Source organism: Zootoca vivipara, chromosome 6 (genome assembly GCF_965207765.1).
Source record: "Zootoca vivipara chromosome 6, rZooViv2.hap1.1, whole genome shotgun sequence".
Classification (NCBI taxonomy): domain Eukaryota; kingdom Metazoa; phylum Chordata; class Lepidosauria; order Squamata; family Lacertidae; genus Zootoca; species Zootoca vivipara.
The window spans coordinates 72,840,266-72,863,492 of NC_142589.1; the positions used below are offsets into that span (position 1 = coordinate 72,840,266).

General features: G+C 46.5%; 1 protein-coding gene across 1 annotated transcript; it reads right to left on the reverse strand.

The window, feature by feature from the left end:
* Positions 1-611: 611 nt before the first annotated feature.
* Positions 612-20,172, reverse strand: XRCC1 (X-ray repair cross complementing 1). Its single transcript, XM_035118105.3, has 17 exons — positions 20,044-20,172; positions 19,230-19,322; positions 17,690-17,797; positions 16,911-17,069; positions 15,827-15,907; positions 15,617-15,728; positions 13,929-14,050; positions 11,884-12,007; positions 10,876-11,101; positions 9,788-9,904; positions 9,456-9,555; positions 8,560-8,752; positions 7,348-7,402; positions 6,543-6,688; positions 4,927-5,017; positions 3,898-3,973; positions 612-3,292 (listed from the first exon to the last, which is right to left on the reverse strand). The coding sequence occupies exons 1-17, from the start codon at positions 20,092-20,094 to the stop codon at positions 3,179-3,181; spliced, it is 1,968 nt and encodes a 655-aa protein (XP_034973996.2). The 5' UTR covers positions 20,095-20,172; the 3' UTR covers positions 612-3,178.
* Positions 20,173-23,227: the final 3,055 nt, after the last annotated feature.

A 23,227-nucleotide genomic window follows, 5' to 3' on the forward strand; every position in this document is an offset into this window, starting at 1 on the left:
GGGTCAAGACAGTAGGAAAAGAGAGAGGTGCCTACTTTCAAAGCGTTTTGATACGAGAATCAGGCAGCTAGAATAAATTGGATGTCCATTACAGCCCCAAAGGCAGTTACTTAACTGTTGCTGCTGGTGCAGATATTCCAGATTTTGTAAGCGGTAAAAAAAAAAAAAGCACAGGAGGAAGGTAAAGGGAGACAAATAGTGATGTCAGTCCTAGGGGTAATTGCCTTAGCTTGAATTTTTAAATGGTTTATCCAAATAGTTTGTGGGTTTCTAAATAATGCAATTATGTCAGAAAGAAGAGAAGCATTTGGGGCTGTATGAGCAGGACAGAAGGCAGGCAGGGAATGGAGACCTCAGGGGAAAGGAGACAATCGTTTTACTGTGTGCTCAAGCCATTCCACACCACCCTCAGTAGCCACATTATGAGCCGAAACTGCCACTATGAGCACCAGGAGCCTTTTTAAAAGCTTAAATGCATGACTTTCTGTTCAGAACTGTTGAGACCCTGTTAGAAATCATCATGTGAACATTCTGACACCTGTTTCTTCTCAGTTATATCTTAGGAGGTTGTTACAATCTCTGTGGCGCAGAAGAGCAGCTCGAGGCTGAGATTTTGTTTTCATTTCATTTATTTATTTTTATATATAAAAAAACACAACAAACCAGATTGGAGGGGGAAAGAAGACATGAATACATCCCTGGAGAAGATTCATTACAACTTTTGGATTCTCATGCAAACTTTGATGAACCATAGGTATAATTCCTTTTTAAAAACCAAGAAGCCCTTAATCTCGGGACATGTGAGCTGTGATGCAAACCTGATCCAGTTTAAATGCTAGGCCTCCCCCCACCCCCATAGCAACTCTGAACGTGGCAGATTTTAGAAGGGGTGTGTGAATTCTCATTGCACTCCCAAAGCTAGTTCCCCTCTGGTGAGAAGTCAAGATAGCTTATTAAAAAAACACTATTGCCCTTCACTGTCACCTGAAAGCCATCACCAGCTTTTTGGGAATCATAGCTGAGCAAACTCTCCTTAAAATAGAGCATCCCATGCTTTTCAACAATTTCTGGCTAACACTAATGCCCCCTACCTGGGGACAGGTTAATCCTCCCTTCCAAAGAGGCATTGGGGTAAACGGGAGGCCAACATGGTATCTCCATCCTTTGTTATAGCTCCCATCAACGCTGTCTGTTGGTCGTGCTGATTGAAGCCCCCCGTTGGTAGGCTTCTGCCTACTTCTTACTCCTGTGATCTCTGGGCTTCCACATAGCAAGACCTAGTGGAAAATAGATCAAAGCTAAGGGTTCAAGTGGAGAACCTCTGTATTGGAGATGTTATATACACAGGGGCCAAAGAGTAGAATCCATAGAGATGGGCTATTTGCAGCCCTTTCCTGAAGCTGGGAAGCTCCTGTGAGCAATCAGCTTATTTAGTGTAGTTTATCCATGAACATAAGGACAGAGTTGCTGGCTTGATTCGCAGCACTGAGGGCAGCACCAATGATGGGGAAGAGATGGGCTGTAAAAACGAGGTAGATTATTCAAGGCCTCTCAGTCCAGTTCACAGCCAGGGAAAAGCAGGAAGGAACATGCAATTTTTTTGGGGGGGGGGGTCGGGCAGAATACCACCCCCCCCCCAAAAAAAAGCTCACCGGGAAGCTGAGCTGAAAGGGTGGGTTTTTCTGCTGTTTCCCTTCCAGCGAAATCTGAAGATAGTTCTTTGCCCGAGGTAAAAAGCAAAGAGTGGAACTGACAACATGCTGCTGAAATGAATCAAATCACAAGACAATTAACTCCAGCCGTTTTTTGTTTTGCTTCCTATAGGAGAAATCTGAGGCTTGGGTCGTAAGAGCTGCAATATAAAACTTAGTATGATTTTAACAGTCATAGTTTCTACCCTGAACACTGTTTAAAGCGGTTGTGTGAGAGAACACTCAGCATTAAAACATCTCTGTACCTGGGCCAAGCATGCCACTTAGGAATCTCTGTTCGGTCACCGTATGGCGTCTACTCCAAATACCACATGCTTATAACGGAGCTGTGTAAGACACAGAGCAAGGACACTGAGCTTAAAAAGGAATGTGAGCTCAGGGACTGGATATTACACGGTGGGCCTCATTTGAAAATGATTTTCCAGAGGTGGTCGTAGAAATGCAGGTGAGCAGAATGTCAACCAAAATGGTAACACTTGTGAGTGGTTAATTCCTGAATTCTAAAAATGGGCTTGGATTTGCCCCATGGTCAGGCCAGCATACCACCGACTGTTCATATGCTCAGGTTTGCTGAATCTGCAGACAGAGGAACAAATTTCATCTGCAAAAATGGAAGCTTGTGATGGGGTGGCCTTAGTCACAAAATGAAAAGGGGTCAAGGAGTAGGAGGCAAATATCAACTCCTGTAAAACTGGGAGGAAGGCAGAGCTTGTATAGAGGGACAGGTGCTTCCGTTCTAAGGACAGTGTTTGTGTCAGAATGTAAACTTCCACCTTAAAATGGCCAGTGTCCTCAACTATATACATATATATATATATATATATATATATATATAGAGAGAGAGAGAGAGAGAGAGAGAGAGAGAGAGAGAGAGAGAGAGAAGTTAACTGACTGACAAGAACACACAGAGCCTCCTAGGAAATGATTGTGGGAGGTGGGAGAGGTAAAAAAAAGAGAAAGAAAAAGGGTGACATGAGAACCAGGGTCAGGAGAGGGTCGCAGAAATAAAAGTCAGGATTGTTTGGAGGATGCATCTTGCTTTCCCAGTTGTGCCCTCGCCCCTTATTAGTCCAAACCAAGCTCCAACTCCACTTACTAAGACCTTGAGAGAGTTTACACAGGCCCCAATCCAGAGCAGCTCACCACTCTGCCACAGTGCACCATGGAGGCTTTCTACACTGATTTCTCCAGAGCAGCTCGAGTTATTTCTGCAAATGAAATCATGTCCCATGTGAGCTGGGGTAGCTACTGCTGGAGCAAGCAATAGTAGAAAAAAAGGCCCTCAAAACCCCAGCTCCGTCTGTGTGTGAGTGTAGAAACAGAGCTGCTGGACAAGGGCCTTGAGAGGAAGGAACGTCCCAGTGGAAAACGAGAGAGAGAGAGAGCATGGTGTCAAGTGGCCCCTAAGGGAAGGAGAGCTGTTTGTTCCAGAGGGAGTATACAGGACCCGCAGGGAGGAGGCCGGCCTACACTCGTGGTACCACAACATAGGGCTGGTGGGGGATCAGCTTCTGCCGCTGGTTGCAGTTGTAGATCCAGCGGGGGCGCACAAAGGAAAGGTTGGCATTCTCGTTCAGAGCCTGCAACAGAAAGGAGAAAATGCTGGCACTTGGAAGGTGCCTGGCTCCACCCCAAAAGGCGGAGCCAGTTCATCCTGATGCAATGCCTAACTGTTGTGGACTAGCACAAGCATTTAAATGAGGTAGCCCAGGTTCAGATTTTATCTCGGTTACAAAGCAAGAGAAAGTGGGGTGTCGTGGTTAGAACAAGGTTTCCCCACTCCTGTCTGACACTTTAATTCCCTACTGAAGCACAGAGCTTGCTGGTGACTTTGGACTAGTCTCAGATGGGCAGGGTACAAGTAAAATTAAAACAACAAACATGAACAAGAAGCATTATTCTTTAACCTCAGCCCCAACCTCTACAGCAATGTAACATTAAACATGTGGGACTACCTTACTGGGTCATTGTAAGGATGCTGAAAAGCTCTTGAAGCATTTTGAAAGCATAAAAACGCTAAAAAGTGCTACTATGATCATCTGTTTCTGCCACAGTTGCCTTTGGAACCGGCACCCTGTGTTTATCTCCATCCGTTATCTATGGGGCCACCTGAAAAGTGTGTCATGGCTTACGGATGACTGGGCTAGACCAATGCAGTCTTACACAGCTGGAAAGATGAGCTCACCTCCTCAAACGTGTCATCCCACTCTTGAGCCGTGATCACATAATTGACTCGCTCATTCATATAATCCTCCACTTCCCTGCAAGCGGAAGAGAAGCATTCCCCTTACAATAATTTACAGGCACCTTTTCCTCCTCCCCTTAAGAGCAGAAAGAAGTGATAGTGAAATACACTTGAGATTGCAGAATTGGCACAAATGGCTGGTTCGCATGACATACTAAGCCAAGCTGGCTCACCCTCCAGATGTTTCGGTGCACTGGCTGGGGCTGATGAGAGTTGTGGTCCAAAACCTCTAGATGGGTGTGGGATGCCAGGTTGGCAAAGGTTGTACTAAGCCAAACTTGAACACATGGGTTCCTAGGGTGCCTTGCACCCACTTTGCTCCTTCTCCCAGGTCATCTTTGCTGCCACACCAAACTAGGCAAGGTTTGGTTTAGCATGGCCTCTGAACCAGGACTTGTGGCTAAAATCTCCCTCAATTAGCTGCACGCTGCAGCCAAGATTTGTTCTAAATCCAACATCGCATGGGCGTCCTCTCACCAAAAAAGGAAAGTAGTAGATTGTATCCAGACCCACAGAAATTAATGGATATGACTGACTTAATTTCAATGGATCTACTCTGAGTAGTATTTTTAAATGGATTGATAAGTTTGTATGCAAGTATACCATGCTAAATGTTAGTTTATTGTTTGAATTGTGCTTTTTAAATTTTAGCTGACCCAGACATAATGAGTATGATATATTCAAAGCATGTTAGGCAAGACTGAAGGAGTGGACAGTCAAGACTTTACGTAGTTTCTGGTTCCTCTCTTCCTAGAGAAGCATCATTATAGAAAAATATGGAGCTGTGTTTCAAAATTTGGTGGCTAAACTCGACTGTCTTTGGTGGGGAATTTGGATTTCCATGGTCTTTGTTCTTCACCATACACAGCTTACACTCTTTTGGGGGCTGCCTCTGATGACAACATGCATTCAGCACGCCACTTGGGCCACAGCAGGCACCTACTACAATGCCACCACAGCAAAACTCACCCGTTAAAAGCCACAATGTAACGGTTCAAGAGGCGTCGCTCTTGGGAAGGGAATTCGCCATAAAGGAAGAAGTGCTTGCCCACAAATAAATCTGGCAAAGACAGAGAAGCTGAATGAAGACTTGAAACCCCAAACTCGCCCCATAAATGAACCACATAATTTCCAAGCATTGTGTCTATTTATGCAGTTCAAGACTAGAGGGTTGCATCTAATTAATTTCAATGGGTCTACTCTGAGTATAGTAACATTGGATGCAAACCAGGAGCTCTCAGGTCCTAGTCTCATGTATACCAGCATGGAAAGAAACAGCATGGTTGCATCTCATCTCCTGACTTCATTTTCCCAGTCTCTCCTTGCCTTTAGAAGTCATGAGGCCTCCTTAGCAGAGAAGGGAGAAAGATGGGGCTGCCCACCAGTAACTTGCTCCTAAAAACTTATCATTAAATAATTTGCACTAAATAAGCCTCAATATATCTTGGCGGTGGGGATAACCCACAGCTTAACAAAAGCTACCACTCTGGTGAAAAGAAAAGGTCATCTTTAACATTTTCTTTTTAACTTCATAGAATCATAGAGCTGGAAGAGACCACAGGGGCCATCCAGTCCAACCCCCTGCCAAGCAGGAAACACCATCAAAGCCTTTTATAGGAATACTCAAACGTGTAAGAAGAGCCCTGCTGGATCAGGGTAAGTCAAGCATCCTGTTCTCAAAGTGAAACCCTCAAGCACAGGACCAACACGTGGTAGCACTCTCTCCCTCTGTAGTTTCTAGCAACTGGTATTCAGAAAAATTTCTGCCTCTCACTGAGGCTAGTGGCCATTGGTAGCTTTCTCCTCCACAAATTGGTCCAATAATCTTTTAAAGCTATCCAAACTGGTGGCCTCCTGTGGCAGTGAGTTCCATAGTTTTAACTACGCACTGCATAAAGAGCAAACAAAATAGCTGCTCTGGTCAGACCTCACCTGGAGTACTGTGTCCAGTTCTGGGCACCACAGTTCAAGGATACTGACAAGCTGGAAGGCAGTACTCCAGGTGAGGTCTGACCAGAGGAGGGCAACCAAAATGGTCAAAGGGCTGGAAACGATGCCTTATGAGGAACGGCTTAGGGAGCTGGGTATGTTTAGCCTGGAGAAGAGAAGGTTAAGGGGTCATATGATAGCCATGTTCAAATATATAAAAGGATGTCATATAGAGGAGGGTGAAAGGTTGTTTTCTGCTGCTCCAGAGAAGCGGACACGGAGCAATGGATTCAAACTACAAGAAAGAAGATTCCACCTAAACATTAGGAAGAACTTCCTGACAGTAAGAGCTGTTTGACAGTGGAATTTGCTGCCAAGAAGTGTGGTGGAGTCTCCTTCTTTGGAGGTCTTTAAGCAGAGGCTTGACAGCCACATGTCAAGAATGCTTTGATGGTGTTTCCTGCTTGGCAGGGGCTTTGACTGGATGGCCCTTGTGGTCTCTTCCAACTCTATGATTCTATGATTCTATGCACAAGATGAATGAGTCACTCTCAGCCCCAATGAGTAATTCATCCCCGTGGGTTAAACAACAAAAGCTTTAGCTGACCAATCAGATCTAAGCTCACAGTCCTCACATCCCATCAGTCCTGACATACCTGGTAGCTCTGGGATGGGCTGATCTGGCTCCTCTTTTTCTTCAACATCTGTATTCTCATCTGTGGAGCCGCCGTACGGATCATCATCTGGCTCCGGGACCACCCTCCGCCCCCCTTGTTGCTTTTTGCGGTGCTCCTCTTCCACTCTAAAGCCGAGGAAAATGGAAATATGTTGGCACAAAGGACCTGATATCCCCGCCCTACCATCAGCATCATGCTTCTAGTCCTCAAGGACAAAAATGCACATTGGCCATTACAATTGAAGGCTTTGAAATCAGGAAACATCTGTGCAAACGACTTTCACTAAGGGGATGGAGCCTCTCCCCTTTAAACCACAGCTTCAAGTCCTGTTCCACCAATTTCTAACCATCTTCTCCTATATTTGCTTACTGGCTGGCATCATAGGTAAAGGTAAAGGGACCCCGACCATTAGATCCAGACAGTTTTTCCGGGTCATGTGGCCAGCATGATTAAGCCACTTCTGGCGAACCAGAGCAGCACACAGAAACGCCATTTACTGTACCTTCCTGCCGGAGTGGTACCTATTTATCTACTTGCACTGCATGCTTTCGAACTGCTAGGTTGGCAGGAGTTGGGACTGAGCAACGGGAGCTCACCTCATCACGGGGATTCGAACCGCCGACCTTCTGATCGGCAAGCCCTAGGCTCTGTGGTTTAACCCACAGCGTCACCAACGTCTCTGGCATCATAGGTACCCAGCCACTATTCCAACCCCTTTAAAACACAAAATCCTTCTTCCATCCCTGAGGGCATGGCTTACAAAAGAACCATTCACTTGACTAACCTCCTCAGCTCATCGTCGGTGTCACCAGAGCCCTCATCTCCATTGTCTCGAGCACCTGAGGTTTTTTTGGGGGGGGGCGGGGGCGGGGAGGGGGGTAGAGGAGAGAGAAAATTAGTACAGGGCCACTACTGTGCCATTACATTTGAATGGGCAGATTAATGCAGCCCTTGACTCACAACCCAGGAGCACTGCCTGCTCCTTCCAGCTCCTTCGTAGCTGCCAGGGATATGGTGTTTCCTTACAGCAGGCATCCCCAAACTGCGGCCCTCCAGATGTTTTGGCCTACAACTCCCATGATTCCTAGCTAACAGGACCAGTGGTCAGGGATGATGGGAATTGTAGTCCAAAACATCTGGAGGGCCGAAGTTTGGGGATGCCTGCCTTACAGCATTGCACAAAAACCTGAAAGACAGGTGAGCAAGTGGCAATGGGAAGCAAAGAATCAGAGGCTCGGTGGCTCAGCAAGGGAACACTCAAAAGGCCTGCTGGGGTCCAGAGATAAGACCCACAGCTCAGACAGCTCAGTTGGTTAGTGTGTGGTTGTGATAATGCCTAGGTTGCGGTTTGATCCCTGGATGGAACAGCTGTATATTCCTGCATTGCCTTGCAGTGTGTTGGGCTCAGTTTGGCAGGTATGGGAAGAGGCGGCCCTTCAACTGTCAGGGCCCAAAGTAATTAGAGCTTTATATCCTCGTCAGCACCTTGAATTGGGCCTGGTATACACAGATAAAAAGGTTTATTAAATTGCCTAGTAACTTGAGCTTCATGTAGTGGAATTGATCAGCAGAAGGTTCATGATTGCTCCTTTAATCATAATCATTTCATGGATTTCATTACCCTTGGGTGCAAAAAATGCAGGGAGAGGGTAGCCATCACATTCGTGCCCCATTTGTGAGCCTTCCAAGGGGCACCTCTCTGGCTGCTGGTGGAAATAGGATGCTCAGTGAGAAGGACCTTTAGACCAGGCATCCCCAAACTTCGGCCCTCCAGATGTTTTGGACTACAATTCCCATCATCCCTGACCACGGGTCCTCTTACCTAGGGATCATGGGAGTTGTAGGTCAAAACATCTGGAGGGCCACAGTTTGGGGATGCCTGCTTTAGACTGATCCCACAAGGCGGTTCTTACAGGAAGATAAAGCAGGAGTGGGAGTATAAAAGTGAGCTCTTTTGCTCCAACATGCAGGTAGAACCAGGGCTTCTCAGACCTACCCCTGGGATCCTCGTCGCTGCTGGATGCTCCAGAGTCAGCTGCTGGGGCCCGCGAGTTGTTATGGATGCCACTGCTCCGAGAGGTAGCGGGCTCTTCCTCTTCTTCAGAGGATGCCCTCTTCGGTGCCATCGGTACAGCTTTGGGACTGGCAAGGGTCTTGGGCTTGTGGTTGGAGCTGGGCACGTCAGCTCTCTGTCAAATAAAAGCAGTGCTCACGTCACAGCAGTTCTCCCCTTCAATCTCACAAAGGAGGGGATGCCTGCAATCTTATCCTTTATTAAAAACGTATAAAGCACATAGAATTTTAAATGCATTGCCCAGTTAACCAGGGAGCATTGTCTTCTCAGTTAATTTAAAAAGCTTTTTGAACAACAGAGACAAGTGACCTGCTTCAACTCAAAGTAAAAACCATGACACTTTGTGGGGGACGTTTTATTCTCTAAAAGCTCAGTTTTGTTTCAAAAAATACATAAGGTTGTCCCCCCCCGCCCGGTCCAGTATGTTAACACTGGGAGGGACAAAAAAAAAAAGCCCCCTAAAGGCAAAACAATCAAGAGACTTTGGGGATATATTCTTTGTTACAGATAGAAAATTGTAACCATGAAGTGGCTCAAATATCAAACACTGTTTACTACTATACAGGTGACAATATCCTAGACAGAATGGCAATGTAGATTTACTTCTGTGTAAAGTATGCAATGAGAAGTAAGCACAGAGTTTGATTTTACCCCATTTCATTGGAAGAACCTTATAGGAAGGACCCTACTTTTCAATCACAGTGTGTGTGCAGACATACATTCCTGATCTTTAAGTGCCAGTGAGGCGAACTCCTCTCAGGACAAAAGCAGTCTGCCAGAGCTGCACCTATTCCATATGAACCGAGGTGCTCTATTACCTGCGGATGTGCAAGGGGTTTGTGGTGTCGGGCAGGAGTCTCTTCGTCGCTCTCCTCCTCCTGCTCACTGCTGGAAGATTCTGGGCTTACCATCAGGTAGCTGGCAAAAGGAACACACCCGTTGCAAACCCAGATGTAGCTGAAACCAAACCACCCATCCCAATACAGTGGGGACTCTCTCGATTTTGTTGGACTCTAACTCCCACCAGCCACAGCTACCAGTGGATGACAGGAGACTGGAGTTCTGCCACCACAGGTTCCCCATCTCTGCAATGCTGCAAGGATCCTCGACAGAGCGACCCTTTAGGCTCAGCCCCCGCCCGCCAACTCACCGCTTGCAGGGAAGGCACCGCTTTGTGCGGTAACAGTCCAGGACCCACTCCTTGCGCACAATCGTGCCCCCGAGCCCTTTCACTTGGCTGAACTTGGGCGTGTTGGCAAAGGCACAGCTGGAAGGGGAGAGAACACAGCAGGGCACTCAGAGCACAGCAACATGTCACTCTCTACTAACCAGCGCCAAGAGCAGAAGAGCTGGTGGAAAGCACAACCATTATAAACCAGTCGCTTCAAAAGGCAGATTGTTGTGGTGGAAACTGGAATTAGTTCTAATGCACTCAGCTGCAACTTTAACCCTTGAGCAGACCAGCACAGGATCAGGCTGTACTTCTACATAGTTCCCTGTTGGTTAGCAGCCCTAGTTTACTGGAGCTACCCTGCAACCACCTATAGCAGCCAGCATTATTAACCCGATGCCTGGAGATGTGTTGGACAGCAACTCCCATCACTCCCAGCCATGGTTGTGAGGCCTGGAGACGGATGGAAGTTGTAGTAAGAAAAAAATCTAGGTTACCAGGTTGATGCAGGCTGGTGTCTAGCATATTTCCCATATGTACAAAATGTAGAATAATACTTCTATTTTTTTTTTAAAAAAATCTGGGATTAATAGATAGGTAATTTATTACGGTCGGAGACCAGTGGGATTAATATTATTGTGCTACTTATTTTAACGGGCCTGTGTTAAAAATCACATGTGCAATGCTGATTTGCAAATTGTTTAGCTTGTTGCTATTGCATTTTTATGGTGTGTAAGATGCCCAAGCTTCCTTTTGTAGGCTGTATTAAAAAAGGCGGCAGCCTGTGACAGCAGGGGAACTCTCTCCTGCTACCCCATTTCCAAGACCTGGCAAAATCTGATCTTTTGGGAGGTGAGGTGCAGGGAAAGAAGTAGTTGCATGTTTTTATGTACTTCTCGTACCAAAGACTTGTTATGTTTCTGGTAAAACAGCAAGTCGTCAAGATATAAACCAATGTCTGGTTGAAGCCTTCGGGACTGTACAGTCTTAAAAAATCTAGGGGTTGGGTAGAGAGAAACAAAGTTTTAGAAGGCACAGGGAGATCCAGTGGTTTGCAGGACACCTACATGAGGTGAGTGCTGTCAGGGGTCCAGTCTGGTCGGTACTTTGCACCCATCTCTAGGGCTTTGTCCCGCAGCTCAGAGCGGAATGGGTTCTGGAAGCCGCTCAACACGAACACAGTTCCCTGCAGGAGACGCTGGAAAGGCACGTCTGCTGTCCCCTCTGAAGACTGAGTTTGCGGAGGCTTTTTGGAAGGTGGCGTCTTTGGGGAAGGAAGTGCTGAAGGAGAAGCTGGTAAATTTGGGGAGGGGGGAGGAGAGCAAATCAAAGTTATTTAGGAGGAAGAGGAGATGCACAGATCTGTAGCCATTCTTCTGTACGAGTCGATCAAAATGTGATGCTGAACAAGCTGTGTTCCTAACTCCTGTTCAAATAGTTGCTGGAAGTGGGTGCTGCATGGAATATTGAAGTATAAGCAGCATATGGCAACCTGCTATCTCAACATTATTATTTTTAAATAGCTAAGTTTCTAGTCCTTATGGCTGTGAAAGCATCCAGGCAACAGCTGGTACTGCTGGACATCAGAAGAGCTTTTGGGAGGGGGTGGGGAACAAAAAAGTACTTCCAGCAGTTAAGAACTTCAGTCTCTTCTGTAGTATCAAGATCAGCTGCAGAACAGATAAGGTATGCAGTTGTCAGTGACCAGCCATGTAAAACCTTGATAGAACTATCTTCCAAAAGCCTGGACAAACAAAAAAAATCCTTAACTTTTCTCAAGAATGCAGTAAAAAAGGCAGATTATCTGATTTCTCTAGGGAGGGAATTCCATAGCTGGAATGCTACCACTAATAATGAGCATGGGCATATTAAAGAGTCAGGATGCAACCCCATGCACACTTTATAAGAAGCAATGTGGAAGGATTTAACTGCTGAGTAAATGTGTTAAGATCTGCACTGCAAAGTTACTTATCAACGAAAGTAACTTACAGTAACCCCGAGTTTAGCCTCCAACTTCTCCCAGCGTAAGAGGACTCCCAAGGCCCATTTTCAAAATGCAGCCCCCACATACACACCTTTGAGTTTCTTGGAGGCTGGCTGTGCAGGGCGGGGAGTATCTGGGTGGGGTTTACTGGCTGTAGACGAGACACCAGAATTTCTCTTGCTGAATTCAAACTTCCTCTTGACCGGCGTGGGCTCCTGTGAGCAGAAGGAAACATGCAGTGCAAAACTATGCAGGCCGACGAAAAGGTAAGACGCCCAAAGGCCACAGGGACTTACTTATGGTATAAGAAGGCAACCTGTGGCTTTCCACATGTTGTTGGGCTCGCAACTCCCATTAACCTCATGCAGCATGACCAGTGGCCAGGGATGATGAGAGCTTTAGTCTAACAACCACCTAGAGAGGAAATGCAGTGGATCATGGGATGGGACTTGTATACTTCAGGGGTTGACTTGCTCCTGGTTTGTTTGGTTTTTAAATTACAGCAGCTCCACATATAGAGATGTAGCAAGGGAAGCATTCCCCCCCCCCCAGTCCATCTTCACTGGCAGGAAAAAAACTGCAGTTGCTGAATTTCTGCATGTCAGACAGTGGTTAAATTAACAGTAGGGCTGGTGCTGTGTAGTTGGAAGGGATCCTCAGGGGTCATCTAGTCCAACACTCTGCAACACAGGAATTTCAACTAAAGCATCCATGACAGATGGTCATCCAACCTCTGCTAAAAAACCTCCAAGGAAGGAGAAACCACAAACTCCCGAGGGAGTCTGTTCCGCTGTCAAACAGCTCTTACTGTCTGAAAGCTCTGCCTGGTGTTCAGTCGGCATCTCCTTTCTGGTAACTTGAAGCCATTGGTTCGTGTCCTACCCTCCAGAGCAGGAGAAAACAAGCTTGCTCCTAGTCCTTGGTTCAGATCGTGCATCTGCACTGAACCCACTAGGTAGCCTTAGCTAAGCCGTCTCTCTTTGGCAAACAGTCTACCGACAGGACTAAGTGTAAAAATGAGCTTGGCTAATCCTCCATCCAAGCACACATATTGGTGGCCTTAAACTGGGGTCATAAAATACCAACTTCTAGTATCACAGAATCACAGCTGGGGACATGCCGGTAAAGGTAAAGGGACCCCTGACCATTAGGTCCAGTCGTGACTGACTCTGGGGTTGCGGCGCTCATCTCGCATTATTGGCCAAGGGAGCCGGTGTACAGCTTCCAGGTCATGTGGCCAGCATGACAAAGCCGCTTCTGGCAAACCAGAGCAGCACACGGAAATGCCGTTTACCTTCCCGCTTGGAGCGGTACCTATTTATCTACTTGCACTTTGATGTGCTTTTTTGAACTGCTAGGTGGGCAGGAGCTGGGACCGAGCAACGGGAGCTCACCCTGTCGCAGGGATTTGAACCACTGACCTTCTGATCAGCAAGCCCTAGGCTGTGGTTTAACCCACAGAGCCACCTGCGTCCCTTGTTGCGTCCCTTCCGCATCACAGAATCACAGCTGGGGACATGTAGGAGATGCCATAAAAAGAATATTGTTTTTTGATGGATAAATTTGAGGGTACACAAAAATAAAACAAAAAACCTTTTCAGCATCACAATAAGCAATTTATAGGAGCAGTCAGTAAAAAGTTTTCAAATAAGTTTTAAAACATATTTTCATTTTTAAAAATGGGGAAAATTGGAATCTTGGAGGAGAATTAAAAAACCCTCTTGGAGGGTCTGCACACAGCTCTTAGCCTTAAGTCTTAGTGTCTCAACTGCTGTGCAGGGGATAATAATAATATCAACTTTCCTTAAAGCAGGGGTAGGGAGCCAGTTGCCCTCCCCATGTTCCTGAACTCCAACTCACATCATCCAACCATGTTGGCTGAAGCTGACGGAAGCTGTAGTCTGATAAACATCTGGAGGGTCACATATTCCCCCCATCTGCTTTAAAAGGTTGCTGTAAAGGTTACAACTAGATAACGAACATGAAGCAGTTTGAACACACAAAAGTTCTATAGAACTATTAATCAGAGCATAGGTAGTTAAAACAATAAAGGAACACCTGGCAGCCCTACTTTAGGCTAACATGCAAGGATAAAGTTTGGAACCCAACCCATTCACCCAGAAATCAGCTTTTAACCTTGGGAGAGGCTTTTGTGGTGGGTTTTTCGGTGGCTGATGGCGAAGGATCGGGGGAACTGGACACGCTGGTTTGCAATGAGGCAGCGGCGTAACTGGGCGAGGGCTGGTTGTTCTGAGAGGCTGCAACAACAGTAATGAATAATCATTCTCAATGTGTTAAGAAATGCAGTGCTGATGCTATGAAGTGTGCATTTGGTTTGTTTGTTTGTTTGTTAAAGAATGCTTTTTCAGGGATGGCACGAAAAACCTTTGTCGTCACAGCATTACAGTGGGAGCACACATGTGAATGTCTCTGGTTCAACAGAGAGCCAAGGGAAAAGCCACTTCTTGTCCCCACCAACACAAACTCGCCTAAGACTCTCCTTGCTAATGGCTATTAGTAACAATGGGTAAATGGAACCTCCATGTTCGGTGGCATAATATTAATATTATTATTATTAATAATAATATAGATACCCCACCCACCTCACTGGAAATATGTGTTTATAATGTCGACGACGGATGGTATCCCTTAAATTAATGTATGTTTCTGATAAGATTTTTTGTTGAATATTCTTATTTTTTCTTTCTTTTTTATTATTGCCATTTCCTTTTTTCTTATCCTTTTTTCTTTTCTTTTTTTCTGTTTTCTTTTTTTATAACGGATTAATATGTTTCAATGTGTAGCTTTTATTGTGCAAATAAAGCTTATTAAAAATATATTAATTACTCTTAGAAATAAATGAATAAAAGAAAAGAAAAGAAAAAGAAACGCCACCTCCTGGCCCCACCGACACAAACTTCGTTAAGACTCTCCTTCGTAATGGCTATTAGTAATCATGGGTAAATGGAACCTCCAAGTTCAGTGGCAGTATAATAATAATAATAATAATAATAATAATAATAATAATAATATTGATAACGCACCCATCTGGCTGGGTTTCCCCAGCCACTCTGGGTGGCCTACAGCGCATAAAAAATTATAAAACATCAAACATTAAAAACTTCCCGAAACAGGGCTGCCTTCTGTTGTCTTCTAAAAGTCAGGTAGTTGTTTATTTCCTTGACATCTGACGGGAGGACGTTCCACAGGGCGGGCGCCACTACTGAGAAGACTCTCTCTGCCTGGTTCCCTGTAACTACATTTCACACACTGAGGGAACCGCCAGAAGGCCCTCGGAGCTGAACCTCAGCGTCCAGGCTGAACAATGGGTGCGGAGATGCTCCTTCAGGTATACTGGGCCGAGGCCATTTAGGGCTTTCGGATACCATTCAATACAAGATCCCAAGGAGCAATGTTGAGAGAGTGCTGTAGCTTTCATGCCTTTCGTGTGAGCATCTCAAAGGCATCTTGTCGGCAACTGAGGGAAACAGAAAACTGGATGCAATGGACCCATGGCTTGACCTAGTAACCCTCATTAAGGGTTTGCCAGCTGGAAGCAATATACCAAGCGTAGGGCCTTCTCTGGCCTCAGAACCACTGACCCTGAGTGGTTTTGAGCAACTGATCTCTGATGATGTTTATTCCTTATCTGGATGGAGGTTAGAGAGGAGTGTGTGCGGAAACTAGCTTACTGTACAAAGACAGCACTTACATTGAGGGCCCTGCCCTCTTTTGCCCCTGGGCCTCGAACATCTGCCCAGACGGAAAATGCAGCCCTTGAGTTGGAAATAGTTTCCCACCTAGGCTATAGCTACTGTGGCTACCTTTAGGTGGAGAGACGAGGGGTTTGCTGGCACGGCTGAAGAAAAGCGCCCCGGGCTTCAGGGAGTCGTTGTCGTCTTCCTTGACCTTGAACTGCCCCAGCTTGGTGAGCTTCTGAATACACAGAGCAGGAAGGAGAGAGAGAGGGTTTCAAATCAGCCAAGGAGTGGCAGCAAAAGAGGGGACAACATTCTGGTCACTGGAGCACTCACCGGAGAAGCAGTTTTGGAATGAATCTCGTCATTTTCTGGAGGAGAGTGGAATCTCACAAAGGAAAGGCCATAAGTCAAGGACTGAGAAAAGCAAGAAACTCGAGTAAAGGAGTCAGGTTTATCAATCAGGCAGTCCCAAGCACTTGTCGGCCCCTCCTCCCAGGCGGCACCTCTCTCTTATCATCATCACACACTCCTCAGGGACCAAAGACATCTCAGTTAACAGACTTACTGGTATGGTAGGCATACATCAGACTGACACCACTTACTAGGAATTGCTCCCCTTGTAAACAATCACCCTGATAAACAGCTGATACTATATTTTTTGTGCCAAGAATATGCACAACTCTGGAGTTTACATGTTCTTTTGCTGGAGGTTAGCCCAATTAATGCTGTTATGCACTTACTTGGGAGTAAGTTCCACAACTCATCGGAATTTCAGAGTAGACAAAAATAGGAATATGCTCAAAATAATATCTCTATACAAGAATTTAGTTATTTCCATCCCACGTTAATGTTCCCTGATTTCACCTCATTCTAGATGGGGAACCCATAGTTTTACTACCTAAAGCAGTTAAAAAATTGCATCCTCTGTTCACCAGATTAGTAGAGATGCTAGCCACCAGCCTTTTCATGCTGCTGTTGCTGTTATTATTTTTGGCATTTGTACAACACTCCATAATATAAATGTTCTTTGGGCAGTTACAATAACCATTTCTATTGCAGAATGCAAAGTACTTTACCCTTTCTCAGCTTCAAACCACTCCTGTAATACTGGCCAGAATGAAACCCATTTCACAGATGGGCAATGGAGGGAGATGGTAACTAACCCGTGACTGGCTAGCACAGCCTTCACCAACCTGGTACTCTGCAGGCATTTCATACTACAACTCCTATCAGCTCTGGTCAACATGGCTGTGCTGGCTAGAACAGCGTGTTGTAATCCTAAATAGCTGGAGACTATCAGGCTAATGAAGGCAGGCCTAGTAAGTCTCTTACCAAACTGAGAAACAAAGGCAGGAACTCAAGCCTGACACTGGCCAGCATCCCTTATATCCTGTATCATTTGTACTTCCTCACAAACCTTGGTATAGGGCTGGGTACAGATGATTTTCACCCGGTCCCACTTTCTCTCAGCTGTGGCCTTCACAAGCTTATCTGGTCCAAACATACGAACCCTGTTGAGGTTGGTGCCGCTCTTGCTCTCCGAGGGGGACATGAAGGAGGATGTGACCAGCAGAACCTGAGGTAAGAGGAAAAGGACTGGGGTGGAGGTCAGGGTGCACTGCAGGCTTAAAGGGATTGCATTTTAGCCTATAACTTGACATATGCCAGCCTAATAGGATTAAAATATGGGTTCACGGAGGTAGGAGGTGTGGGGGGGGGATGGGACTAGAGAGGAACATTGGGTCATATTTATGGCTTCTGATGAAAACTACCAAATGCACAATATACAGGGTGCTCCTCTACCCCCCTGCCCCTCCATGTCTCTATGGCACGTTCTTTGACTTGTCTAACATTGTTTGTTTTGCATGTGGCTGCATTCAAGTTGCAGCTAGCCTATGCTGCTGGACTGCCACTCATGTGTTACTCTGGACCCCACTCCCACTATCTCTAGGTTTGGGCTTTCTTTAACTAGGTTTAAGTGCCACTTCCAGCCTCTGTGAAATGGACCCCCATTAGTAGACTGCTTCAACCCCACAGACTAGGAAAATAGTAGGGGGGGATATGTTCTGCACCAAATGAAACAGCCCAAACAAATTGCAAGAAGGACACAACTCTGATCCTGCAAAAAACAGCTTGCTCTCAGGTTGGGTGAGGAACGAGGCTCTTCCAGTCTCTCACACACAGGCACTCACTCACCTCATAGTTCTGCTCGCTGGAGGAGGCAGAGCTGCCAGCCAATACTTCAACAAATGCGGAGCCTTCATTGCCAATGTCAATGCTGTGAATCTGCTCCTCTTTCTCAAACTGTGGGGAGACACAACAGCTTCAGCCAACGGTTAAGGAACACACAGAAATGTTGTCTCAGCCCAAGCTTCTAAAGTTTCTGACAAATTGAACAGTGTCCCATTCATGCATGATTGCCGATATGTATGCATGCACACACACACACTCACTTCATACCAAATCAAATCTTATACCAGCCTTCCCCAACCCGGTGCCCTTCGGATGTTTTGAGAGTTCATTAATTTCAGCCAGCAGAGCTGTGCTAGCTAAGGCTGATGGGAGTTCTAGTCCAAAGCATCTGGAAGACACAGGGTTGGGGGGAGGCTGTCTTATACCAGAGAACTGTCAGAAGACATCTGAAGGCAGCCCTGTTCAGGGAAGTTTTTAATCTGTGACACGTTAATGTATTTTAAATCTTTCTTGGAAGCCACCCAGAGCGGCTGGGGAAACCCAGCCAGATGGACGGGATACAAATAATAAATTATTATTACTCTGACTGGCAGTGACTCTCCAAGCTCTCACACAGAATCCTTCTCTTCCCAGCCCTGGTGCCCAAGGTCCTTCTAGCCACAGAGAATAGGGTTTGAACTTGGAACCTGCAGCATGCAAACAATGTGCCCTACCAAAGGGCTTTGTCTTTCTCACTGAATTCCTGTTATGCTTTTTGTTGTGGGAAATATGGGGGGGGGGTGTCAACCACTGGTGGTCACAATGCACAGCTGCTGGGCTGCATTCAGACTTCTGACTGCAAGTGATCCACCAAGCTATGACATAAAGATGAGATGCTAATCTGCTGCCTGGTTTTGGAGTTGACCTCTCAAGATCCCAGCTCACAGACTGGGACAGATGGGTGGCAAAAGCAGCTTAATGGGAAGTATGGACATGAAGACCTGGCAGCCTATTGAGCACACCCAAGCCAACACAGTACCATTTTTGAAGCAATGCAACCACAGTAAGCCAAATGCCAATAGCAAACCTAGCCAAACCTAAGTCAAGTTGCAACTAAACACATGCATGAGGTTTGTTATCTGCCAATGCTACAAATATTGCCAGTTCCCACAGTACGCTTTCCTCTCCACAGCCACAAATTTGCCTGCAATCACTTGGAGACACAATAGCACAAATCAGGCTGTATGGACATATTTCCACCAGCAAGCTCCATCATCATGCCAACATCCTGTCCATCTGTCACTCTCTACAAAATCAAGACAGCTGTTATGTATGCCTACAACCTGATTCAGTTTAGCTTCCTTCCAAGCAAGGAATTTGCGTAGCCAAGAAAGAACTGCAGCTGTTTAAGTACATGAGAAACTAATTATGCAAGCCAATCCCAGGTATTTTGGCCCCAAAGAAATTGCATCACAGGCTTCTCACTCCAATTACACTCCTAACAAAGTGCAGGTGGGGGAGTTGAGGCAGATTTCAAATGCTCAGGAGGTTAACAAAAACTCACCTGTAGTATGGCAGAGATGTGCTTCTCCCCAGCCTGTGCGGCCTTCCACTTGCGATAGGTGTCGGCCTTAAGCAGGTTCTCAGCACAGTGCGTCTGGAGGGGGGGGGGCCGTGAGAAGAGAGATGAGATGGGAAGAGTCAAAAAAGAAGGGGCAGGAAAGAATCCCTCAACCAGAGCAGGTATTACTTGCCCACATCATCTGCATTGTGATTTCTTCAGCTGCATACACACTGTACATTTAAAACACAATCCGCTCCTCTCACTCCCAAAAATCCTACAAACTGTATAATCTGCACCACACGGAGCTACAATTCCCAGGACAAACTACGGCTCCCAGGACCCTTGGATGTCCGTATGTGTGCTTTACATGTATGGTGTGTACACAGCTGTTCTCCCCATCACTCCCCACCCCTCCACTAGAACTGTAGTTTGCCTCACACAGTGCTACAATTCCCAGCACCCTGCACAAGCTACAGCCCCCAGGACTCTTGGGTGTGTGCTTTAAATATATGGTGTGTTGTCCTCCCCATCACTCCCCAGCCCATCACTTCACCCTACATATGACATCACCCAATAATCTCCTCTGGTCTCCTATCCCTTAATTTATCACCCACCTCTCTTCCTCCCCCTTGGAATGGGCTCTTCCAGGCTCCACCAATCAAAAACCAACTCCCCCCGACCACCCCCACCCTAGATATGAGTGGTTGCGCCCAACCGGCTAGGGGAAATAACGGAACCTCCCTCCCCTCCCTCGGCCACGGAGCGCCCTCTTAAGAAAGGCGGCCGCGACCTCGCCCTACACCTTCGCCCGCACCGGGTCGGAACTACTGGCAGACACCACATGTCGGATCGCGATCTCCGGCATCTCCCCGCCACTTTCTGTCACCACCGTGACCCGGTAGCAAAACTCCCCTTGCCGGCCGGAAATGCCGGATCCCGAGGACGCTCAGCTCTATGGTATGTTCTCGCCTGCCCGCCGCTCAGAGACTCCTCCCACCTGGACGAGTCCGCCAGGAGCTTTTGCGCAGGCGCCTAAGGGCAAGGCAGCGTTGGCTCGGAGGCACGAGCGCCCCCTGCCGCCGTTTTTCTTTTTTTCCTGTTCAAGTCAGGTTTTGCTTCCCGACGGGCGAGTCCCCGCCTCCTCCTGTAGGCGCATGCGCTCTAGCTCGCTCTCGGAGCGGGCGCTAAATTGGCGGGAAAATTCTTTTTTATTGCAAGCAGGCAAGCAAGCAAGCAATAAATAAATAAATACCAAGAGCAACCCTGAGAAATAAATAAATAAAGGATATAACATGCAGTTCCTAATGTATTCAGCACTTATTTACATGCATTAATTAATTTAATTATTATTGCCACATGCTTAGAAAGGTGAGATGTCAATCTGCTGCTTTAACTTTAAGTGTTGTAGATTTTTTTCTCATCCCCCCCTGCTTTTTAGGGTTTTTTTTGTTTGTTTTTTGCAAACCGTGCTTTCGCTACAGTCAAACAGCGGGCAAATTTTATGAAATGAGGAAAAAATAAAAAAGCTTCCTGTTTGAAATGTGTTCGTTTGATTAATTATTAACACCATTACAATATTAACAAAACCATTGTCTTAAAAAAGAAAAAGCAGGTGATAGGAACTGGCTTCATGGGGTGTGAAAGCAAAGCCATTGCTTTCTATTGCTTCCTCTTCAACGTTTTGCGATTAATCCGAGCCTTCAGAAGCGAGCAGAACTGGGAGAAGTAGGAAAGGGAGCCACTTTTTCCAGCTTCCTTCTTCAACCTTATGTGCTTTTTCATGGATAGAAAGGCAACTCCCCTTGCCAACTCATGGCCCAGGCATTGAGGCAGGTGGACTCGGGGGAAGATATGTGGGGCACCATGTTGGAGACGCCTGCCCCAGCTGAATACACTTGAGACCTGCTTCCTAGTACTGTACAGTGAGGGGAGTGGGTGGTAAGGTAAAGGGACCCCTGACCATTAGGTCCAGTCATGACTGACTCTGGGGTTGCGGCGCTCATCTTGCATTATTGGCCAAGGGAGCCGGCGTACAGCTTCCAGGTCATGTGGCCAGCATGACAAAGCCACTTCTGCCGAACCAGAGCAGCACACGGAAATGCCATTTACCTTCCTGCTGTAGCGGTACCTATTTATCTACTTGCACTGCGTGCTTTCAAACTGCTAGGTTGGCAGGAGCTGGGACCGAGCAACGGGAGTTCACCCCATCGCGGGGATTTGAACCACCGACCTTCTGATTGACAAGCCCTAGGCTCAGTGGTTTAATCCACAACGCCACCCGTGTCTGTCTAAACCACTGAGCCTCCCGGGCTTGTGGCGGTTCGAAGCCCTGCAATGGAGTGAGCTCCCGTTGCTCTGTCCCAGATCCTGCCAACCTAACAGTTCGAAAGCATGCCAGTGCAAGATGAGCGCCACACCCTATAGTCAATTTTAACTGGACTTAACCATCCAATGGTCTTTTACCTTTACATATTCCGTATTGCCTAAATGGGCAGCTGGATGTCAGAGTAGATGATCCAATAGCATGAAAGCTTTCGGGGTGGTGGTGGTGGCAGGTACTTTGTCCAGGTACCAGATGGATCAGACCTAAGAAACTCCACTGTTTGTCTCCTGCCCCAAATGTACGTGCCAACAGAAACAACTTTATCAGCCCTCAATCTGAGCTTGTTTCTCTTGACTCATCCATTGTTACCCGATTCCTTTTGGAACAAGCTTCAGCTCAATTTCTCCCTCAGAGTCTCTGCCCAAGCACTCGGCCCCTTTCAGAATCTGGCAACAGGCTTGCCTCCTGGAAATAGCATTCCATTGTGTGCCTCTTTGGGGCCATTACGTCCCTCCAAGCTTCATTTACGAACATAAATGCTGAGCCATCCTTCTGCAACCCGATGCCCTCCAGAAATTTTGGACTACAGATCCCTTCAGCCCCAGCAATGCAGGGTAGAATATTGGGGAAGGCTGTAATAAGCACTCTCGTTCAAAGAATTTCATAAAAGAAACAGTCGCTTCCAGAGCTGGTGCTCAGATGCAAAGGAAGTTGGGAATCCTGTCCCTTTAGCAGACTTGCAGACAAATTCCCCCACCATGGTTGCTCATGCTTCATTTGTGAGCAGGCCAAAAAATTGAGTCTAGTGGAAATAAGACCCTCAACTATTTATTTATTTTTAGGAATGCACTTGCTCAACCTAGCTGCCATGGGAGGCGGTGAAAACAACCAGAAAAGCAGACTAGAAAAATGAACACAAATAAAAACCGAATAAAATCTGAGGCAAAAAGGTTGAAAATTAGAATGCCAGACAAAATTAAAAACGGAACAACTAAGCCTGGACTAAAGGGAAAGTGTGGATGAGCCCCAAGAGATGGGTAGGTAAATGGGCATTTATTGTGCAATGTACAAATAGATATAATCACAGCTAAATGGATAAAGGGACCCCTGACCATTAGGTCCTGTCGTGACCGACTCTGGGTTTGTGGCGCTCATCTCACATTATTGACCAAGGGAGCCAGCGTACAGCTTCCAGGTCATGTGGCCAGCATGACAAAGCCGCTTCTGGCGAACCAGAGCAGTGCATGGAAATGCCGTTTACCTTCCTGCTGTGGTGGTACCTATTTATATACAGTGGTACCTCTACTTACAAATAACTGTACTTACGAATTTTTCTACTTATAAATGGAGCTCCGTCCACCATCTTGGATGCGGTTTAGATAGGATTTTTTCTACTTACGAATTTTTAGATAGGGTTGCTTTGACTTACGATTTTTTTCTCCCAATGCATTCCTATGGGATTCGACTTACAATTTTTTTCGACTTACAAATGTGTGCTCGGAACGCATTAAATTTGTAAGTAGAGGTACCACTGTACTTGCACTTTGATGTGTTTTCGAACTGCTAGGTTGGCAGGAGCTGGTCCCGAGCAACGGGAGCTCACCCCGTCGTGGGGATTTGAACCACCGACCTTCTGATCAGCAAGCCCTAGGCTCTGTGATTTAACCCACAGCGC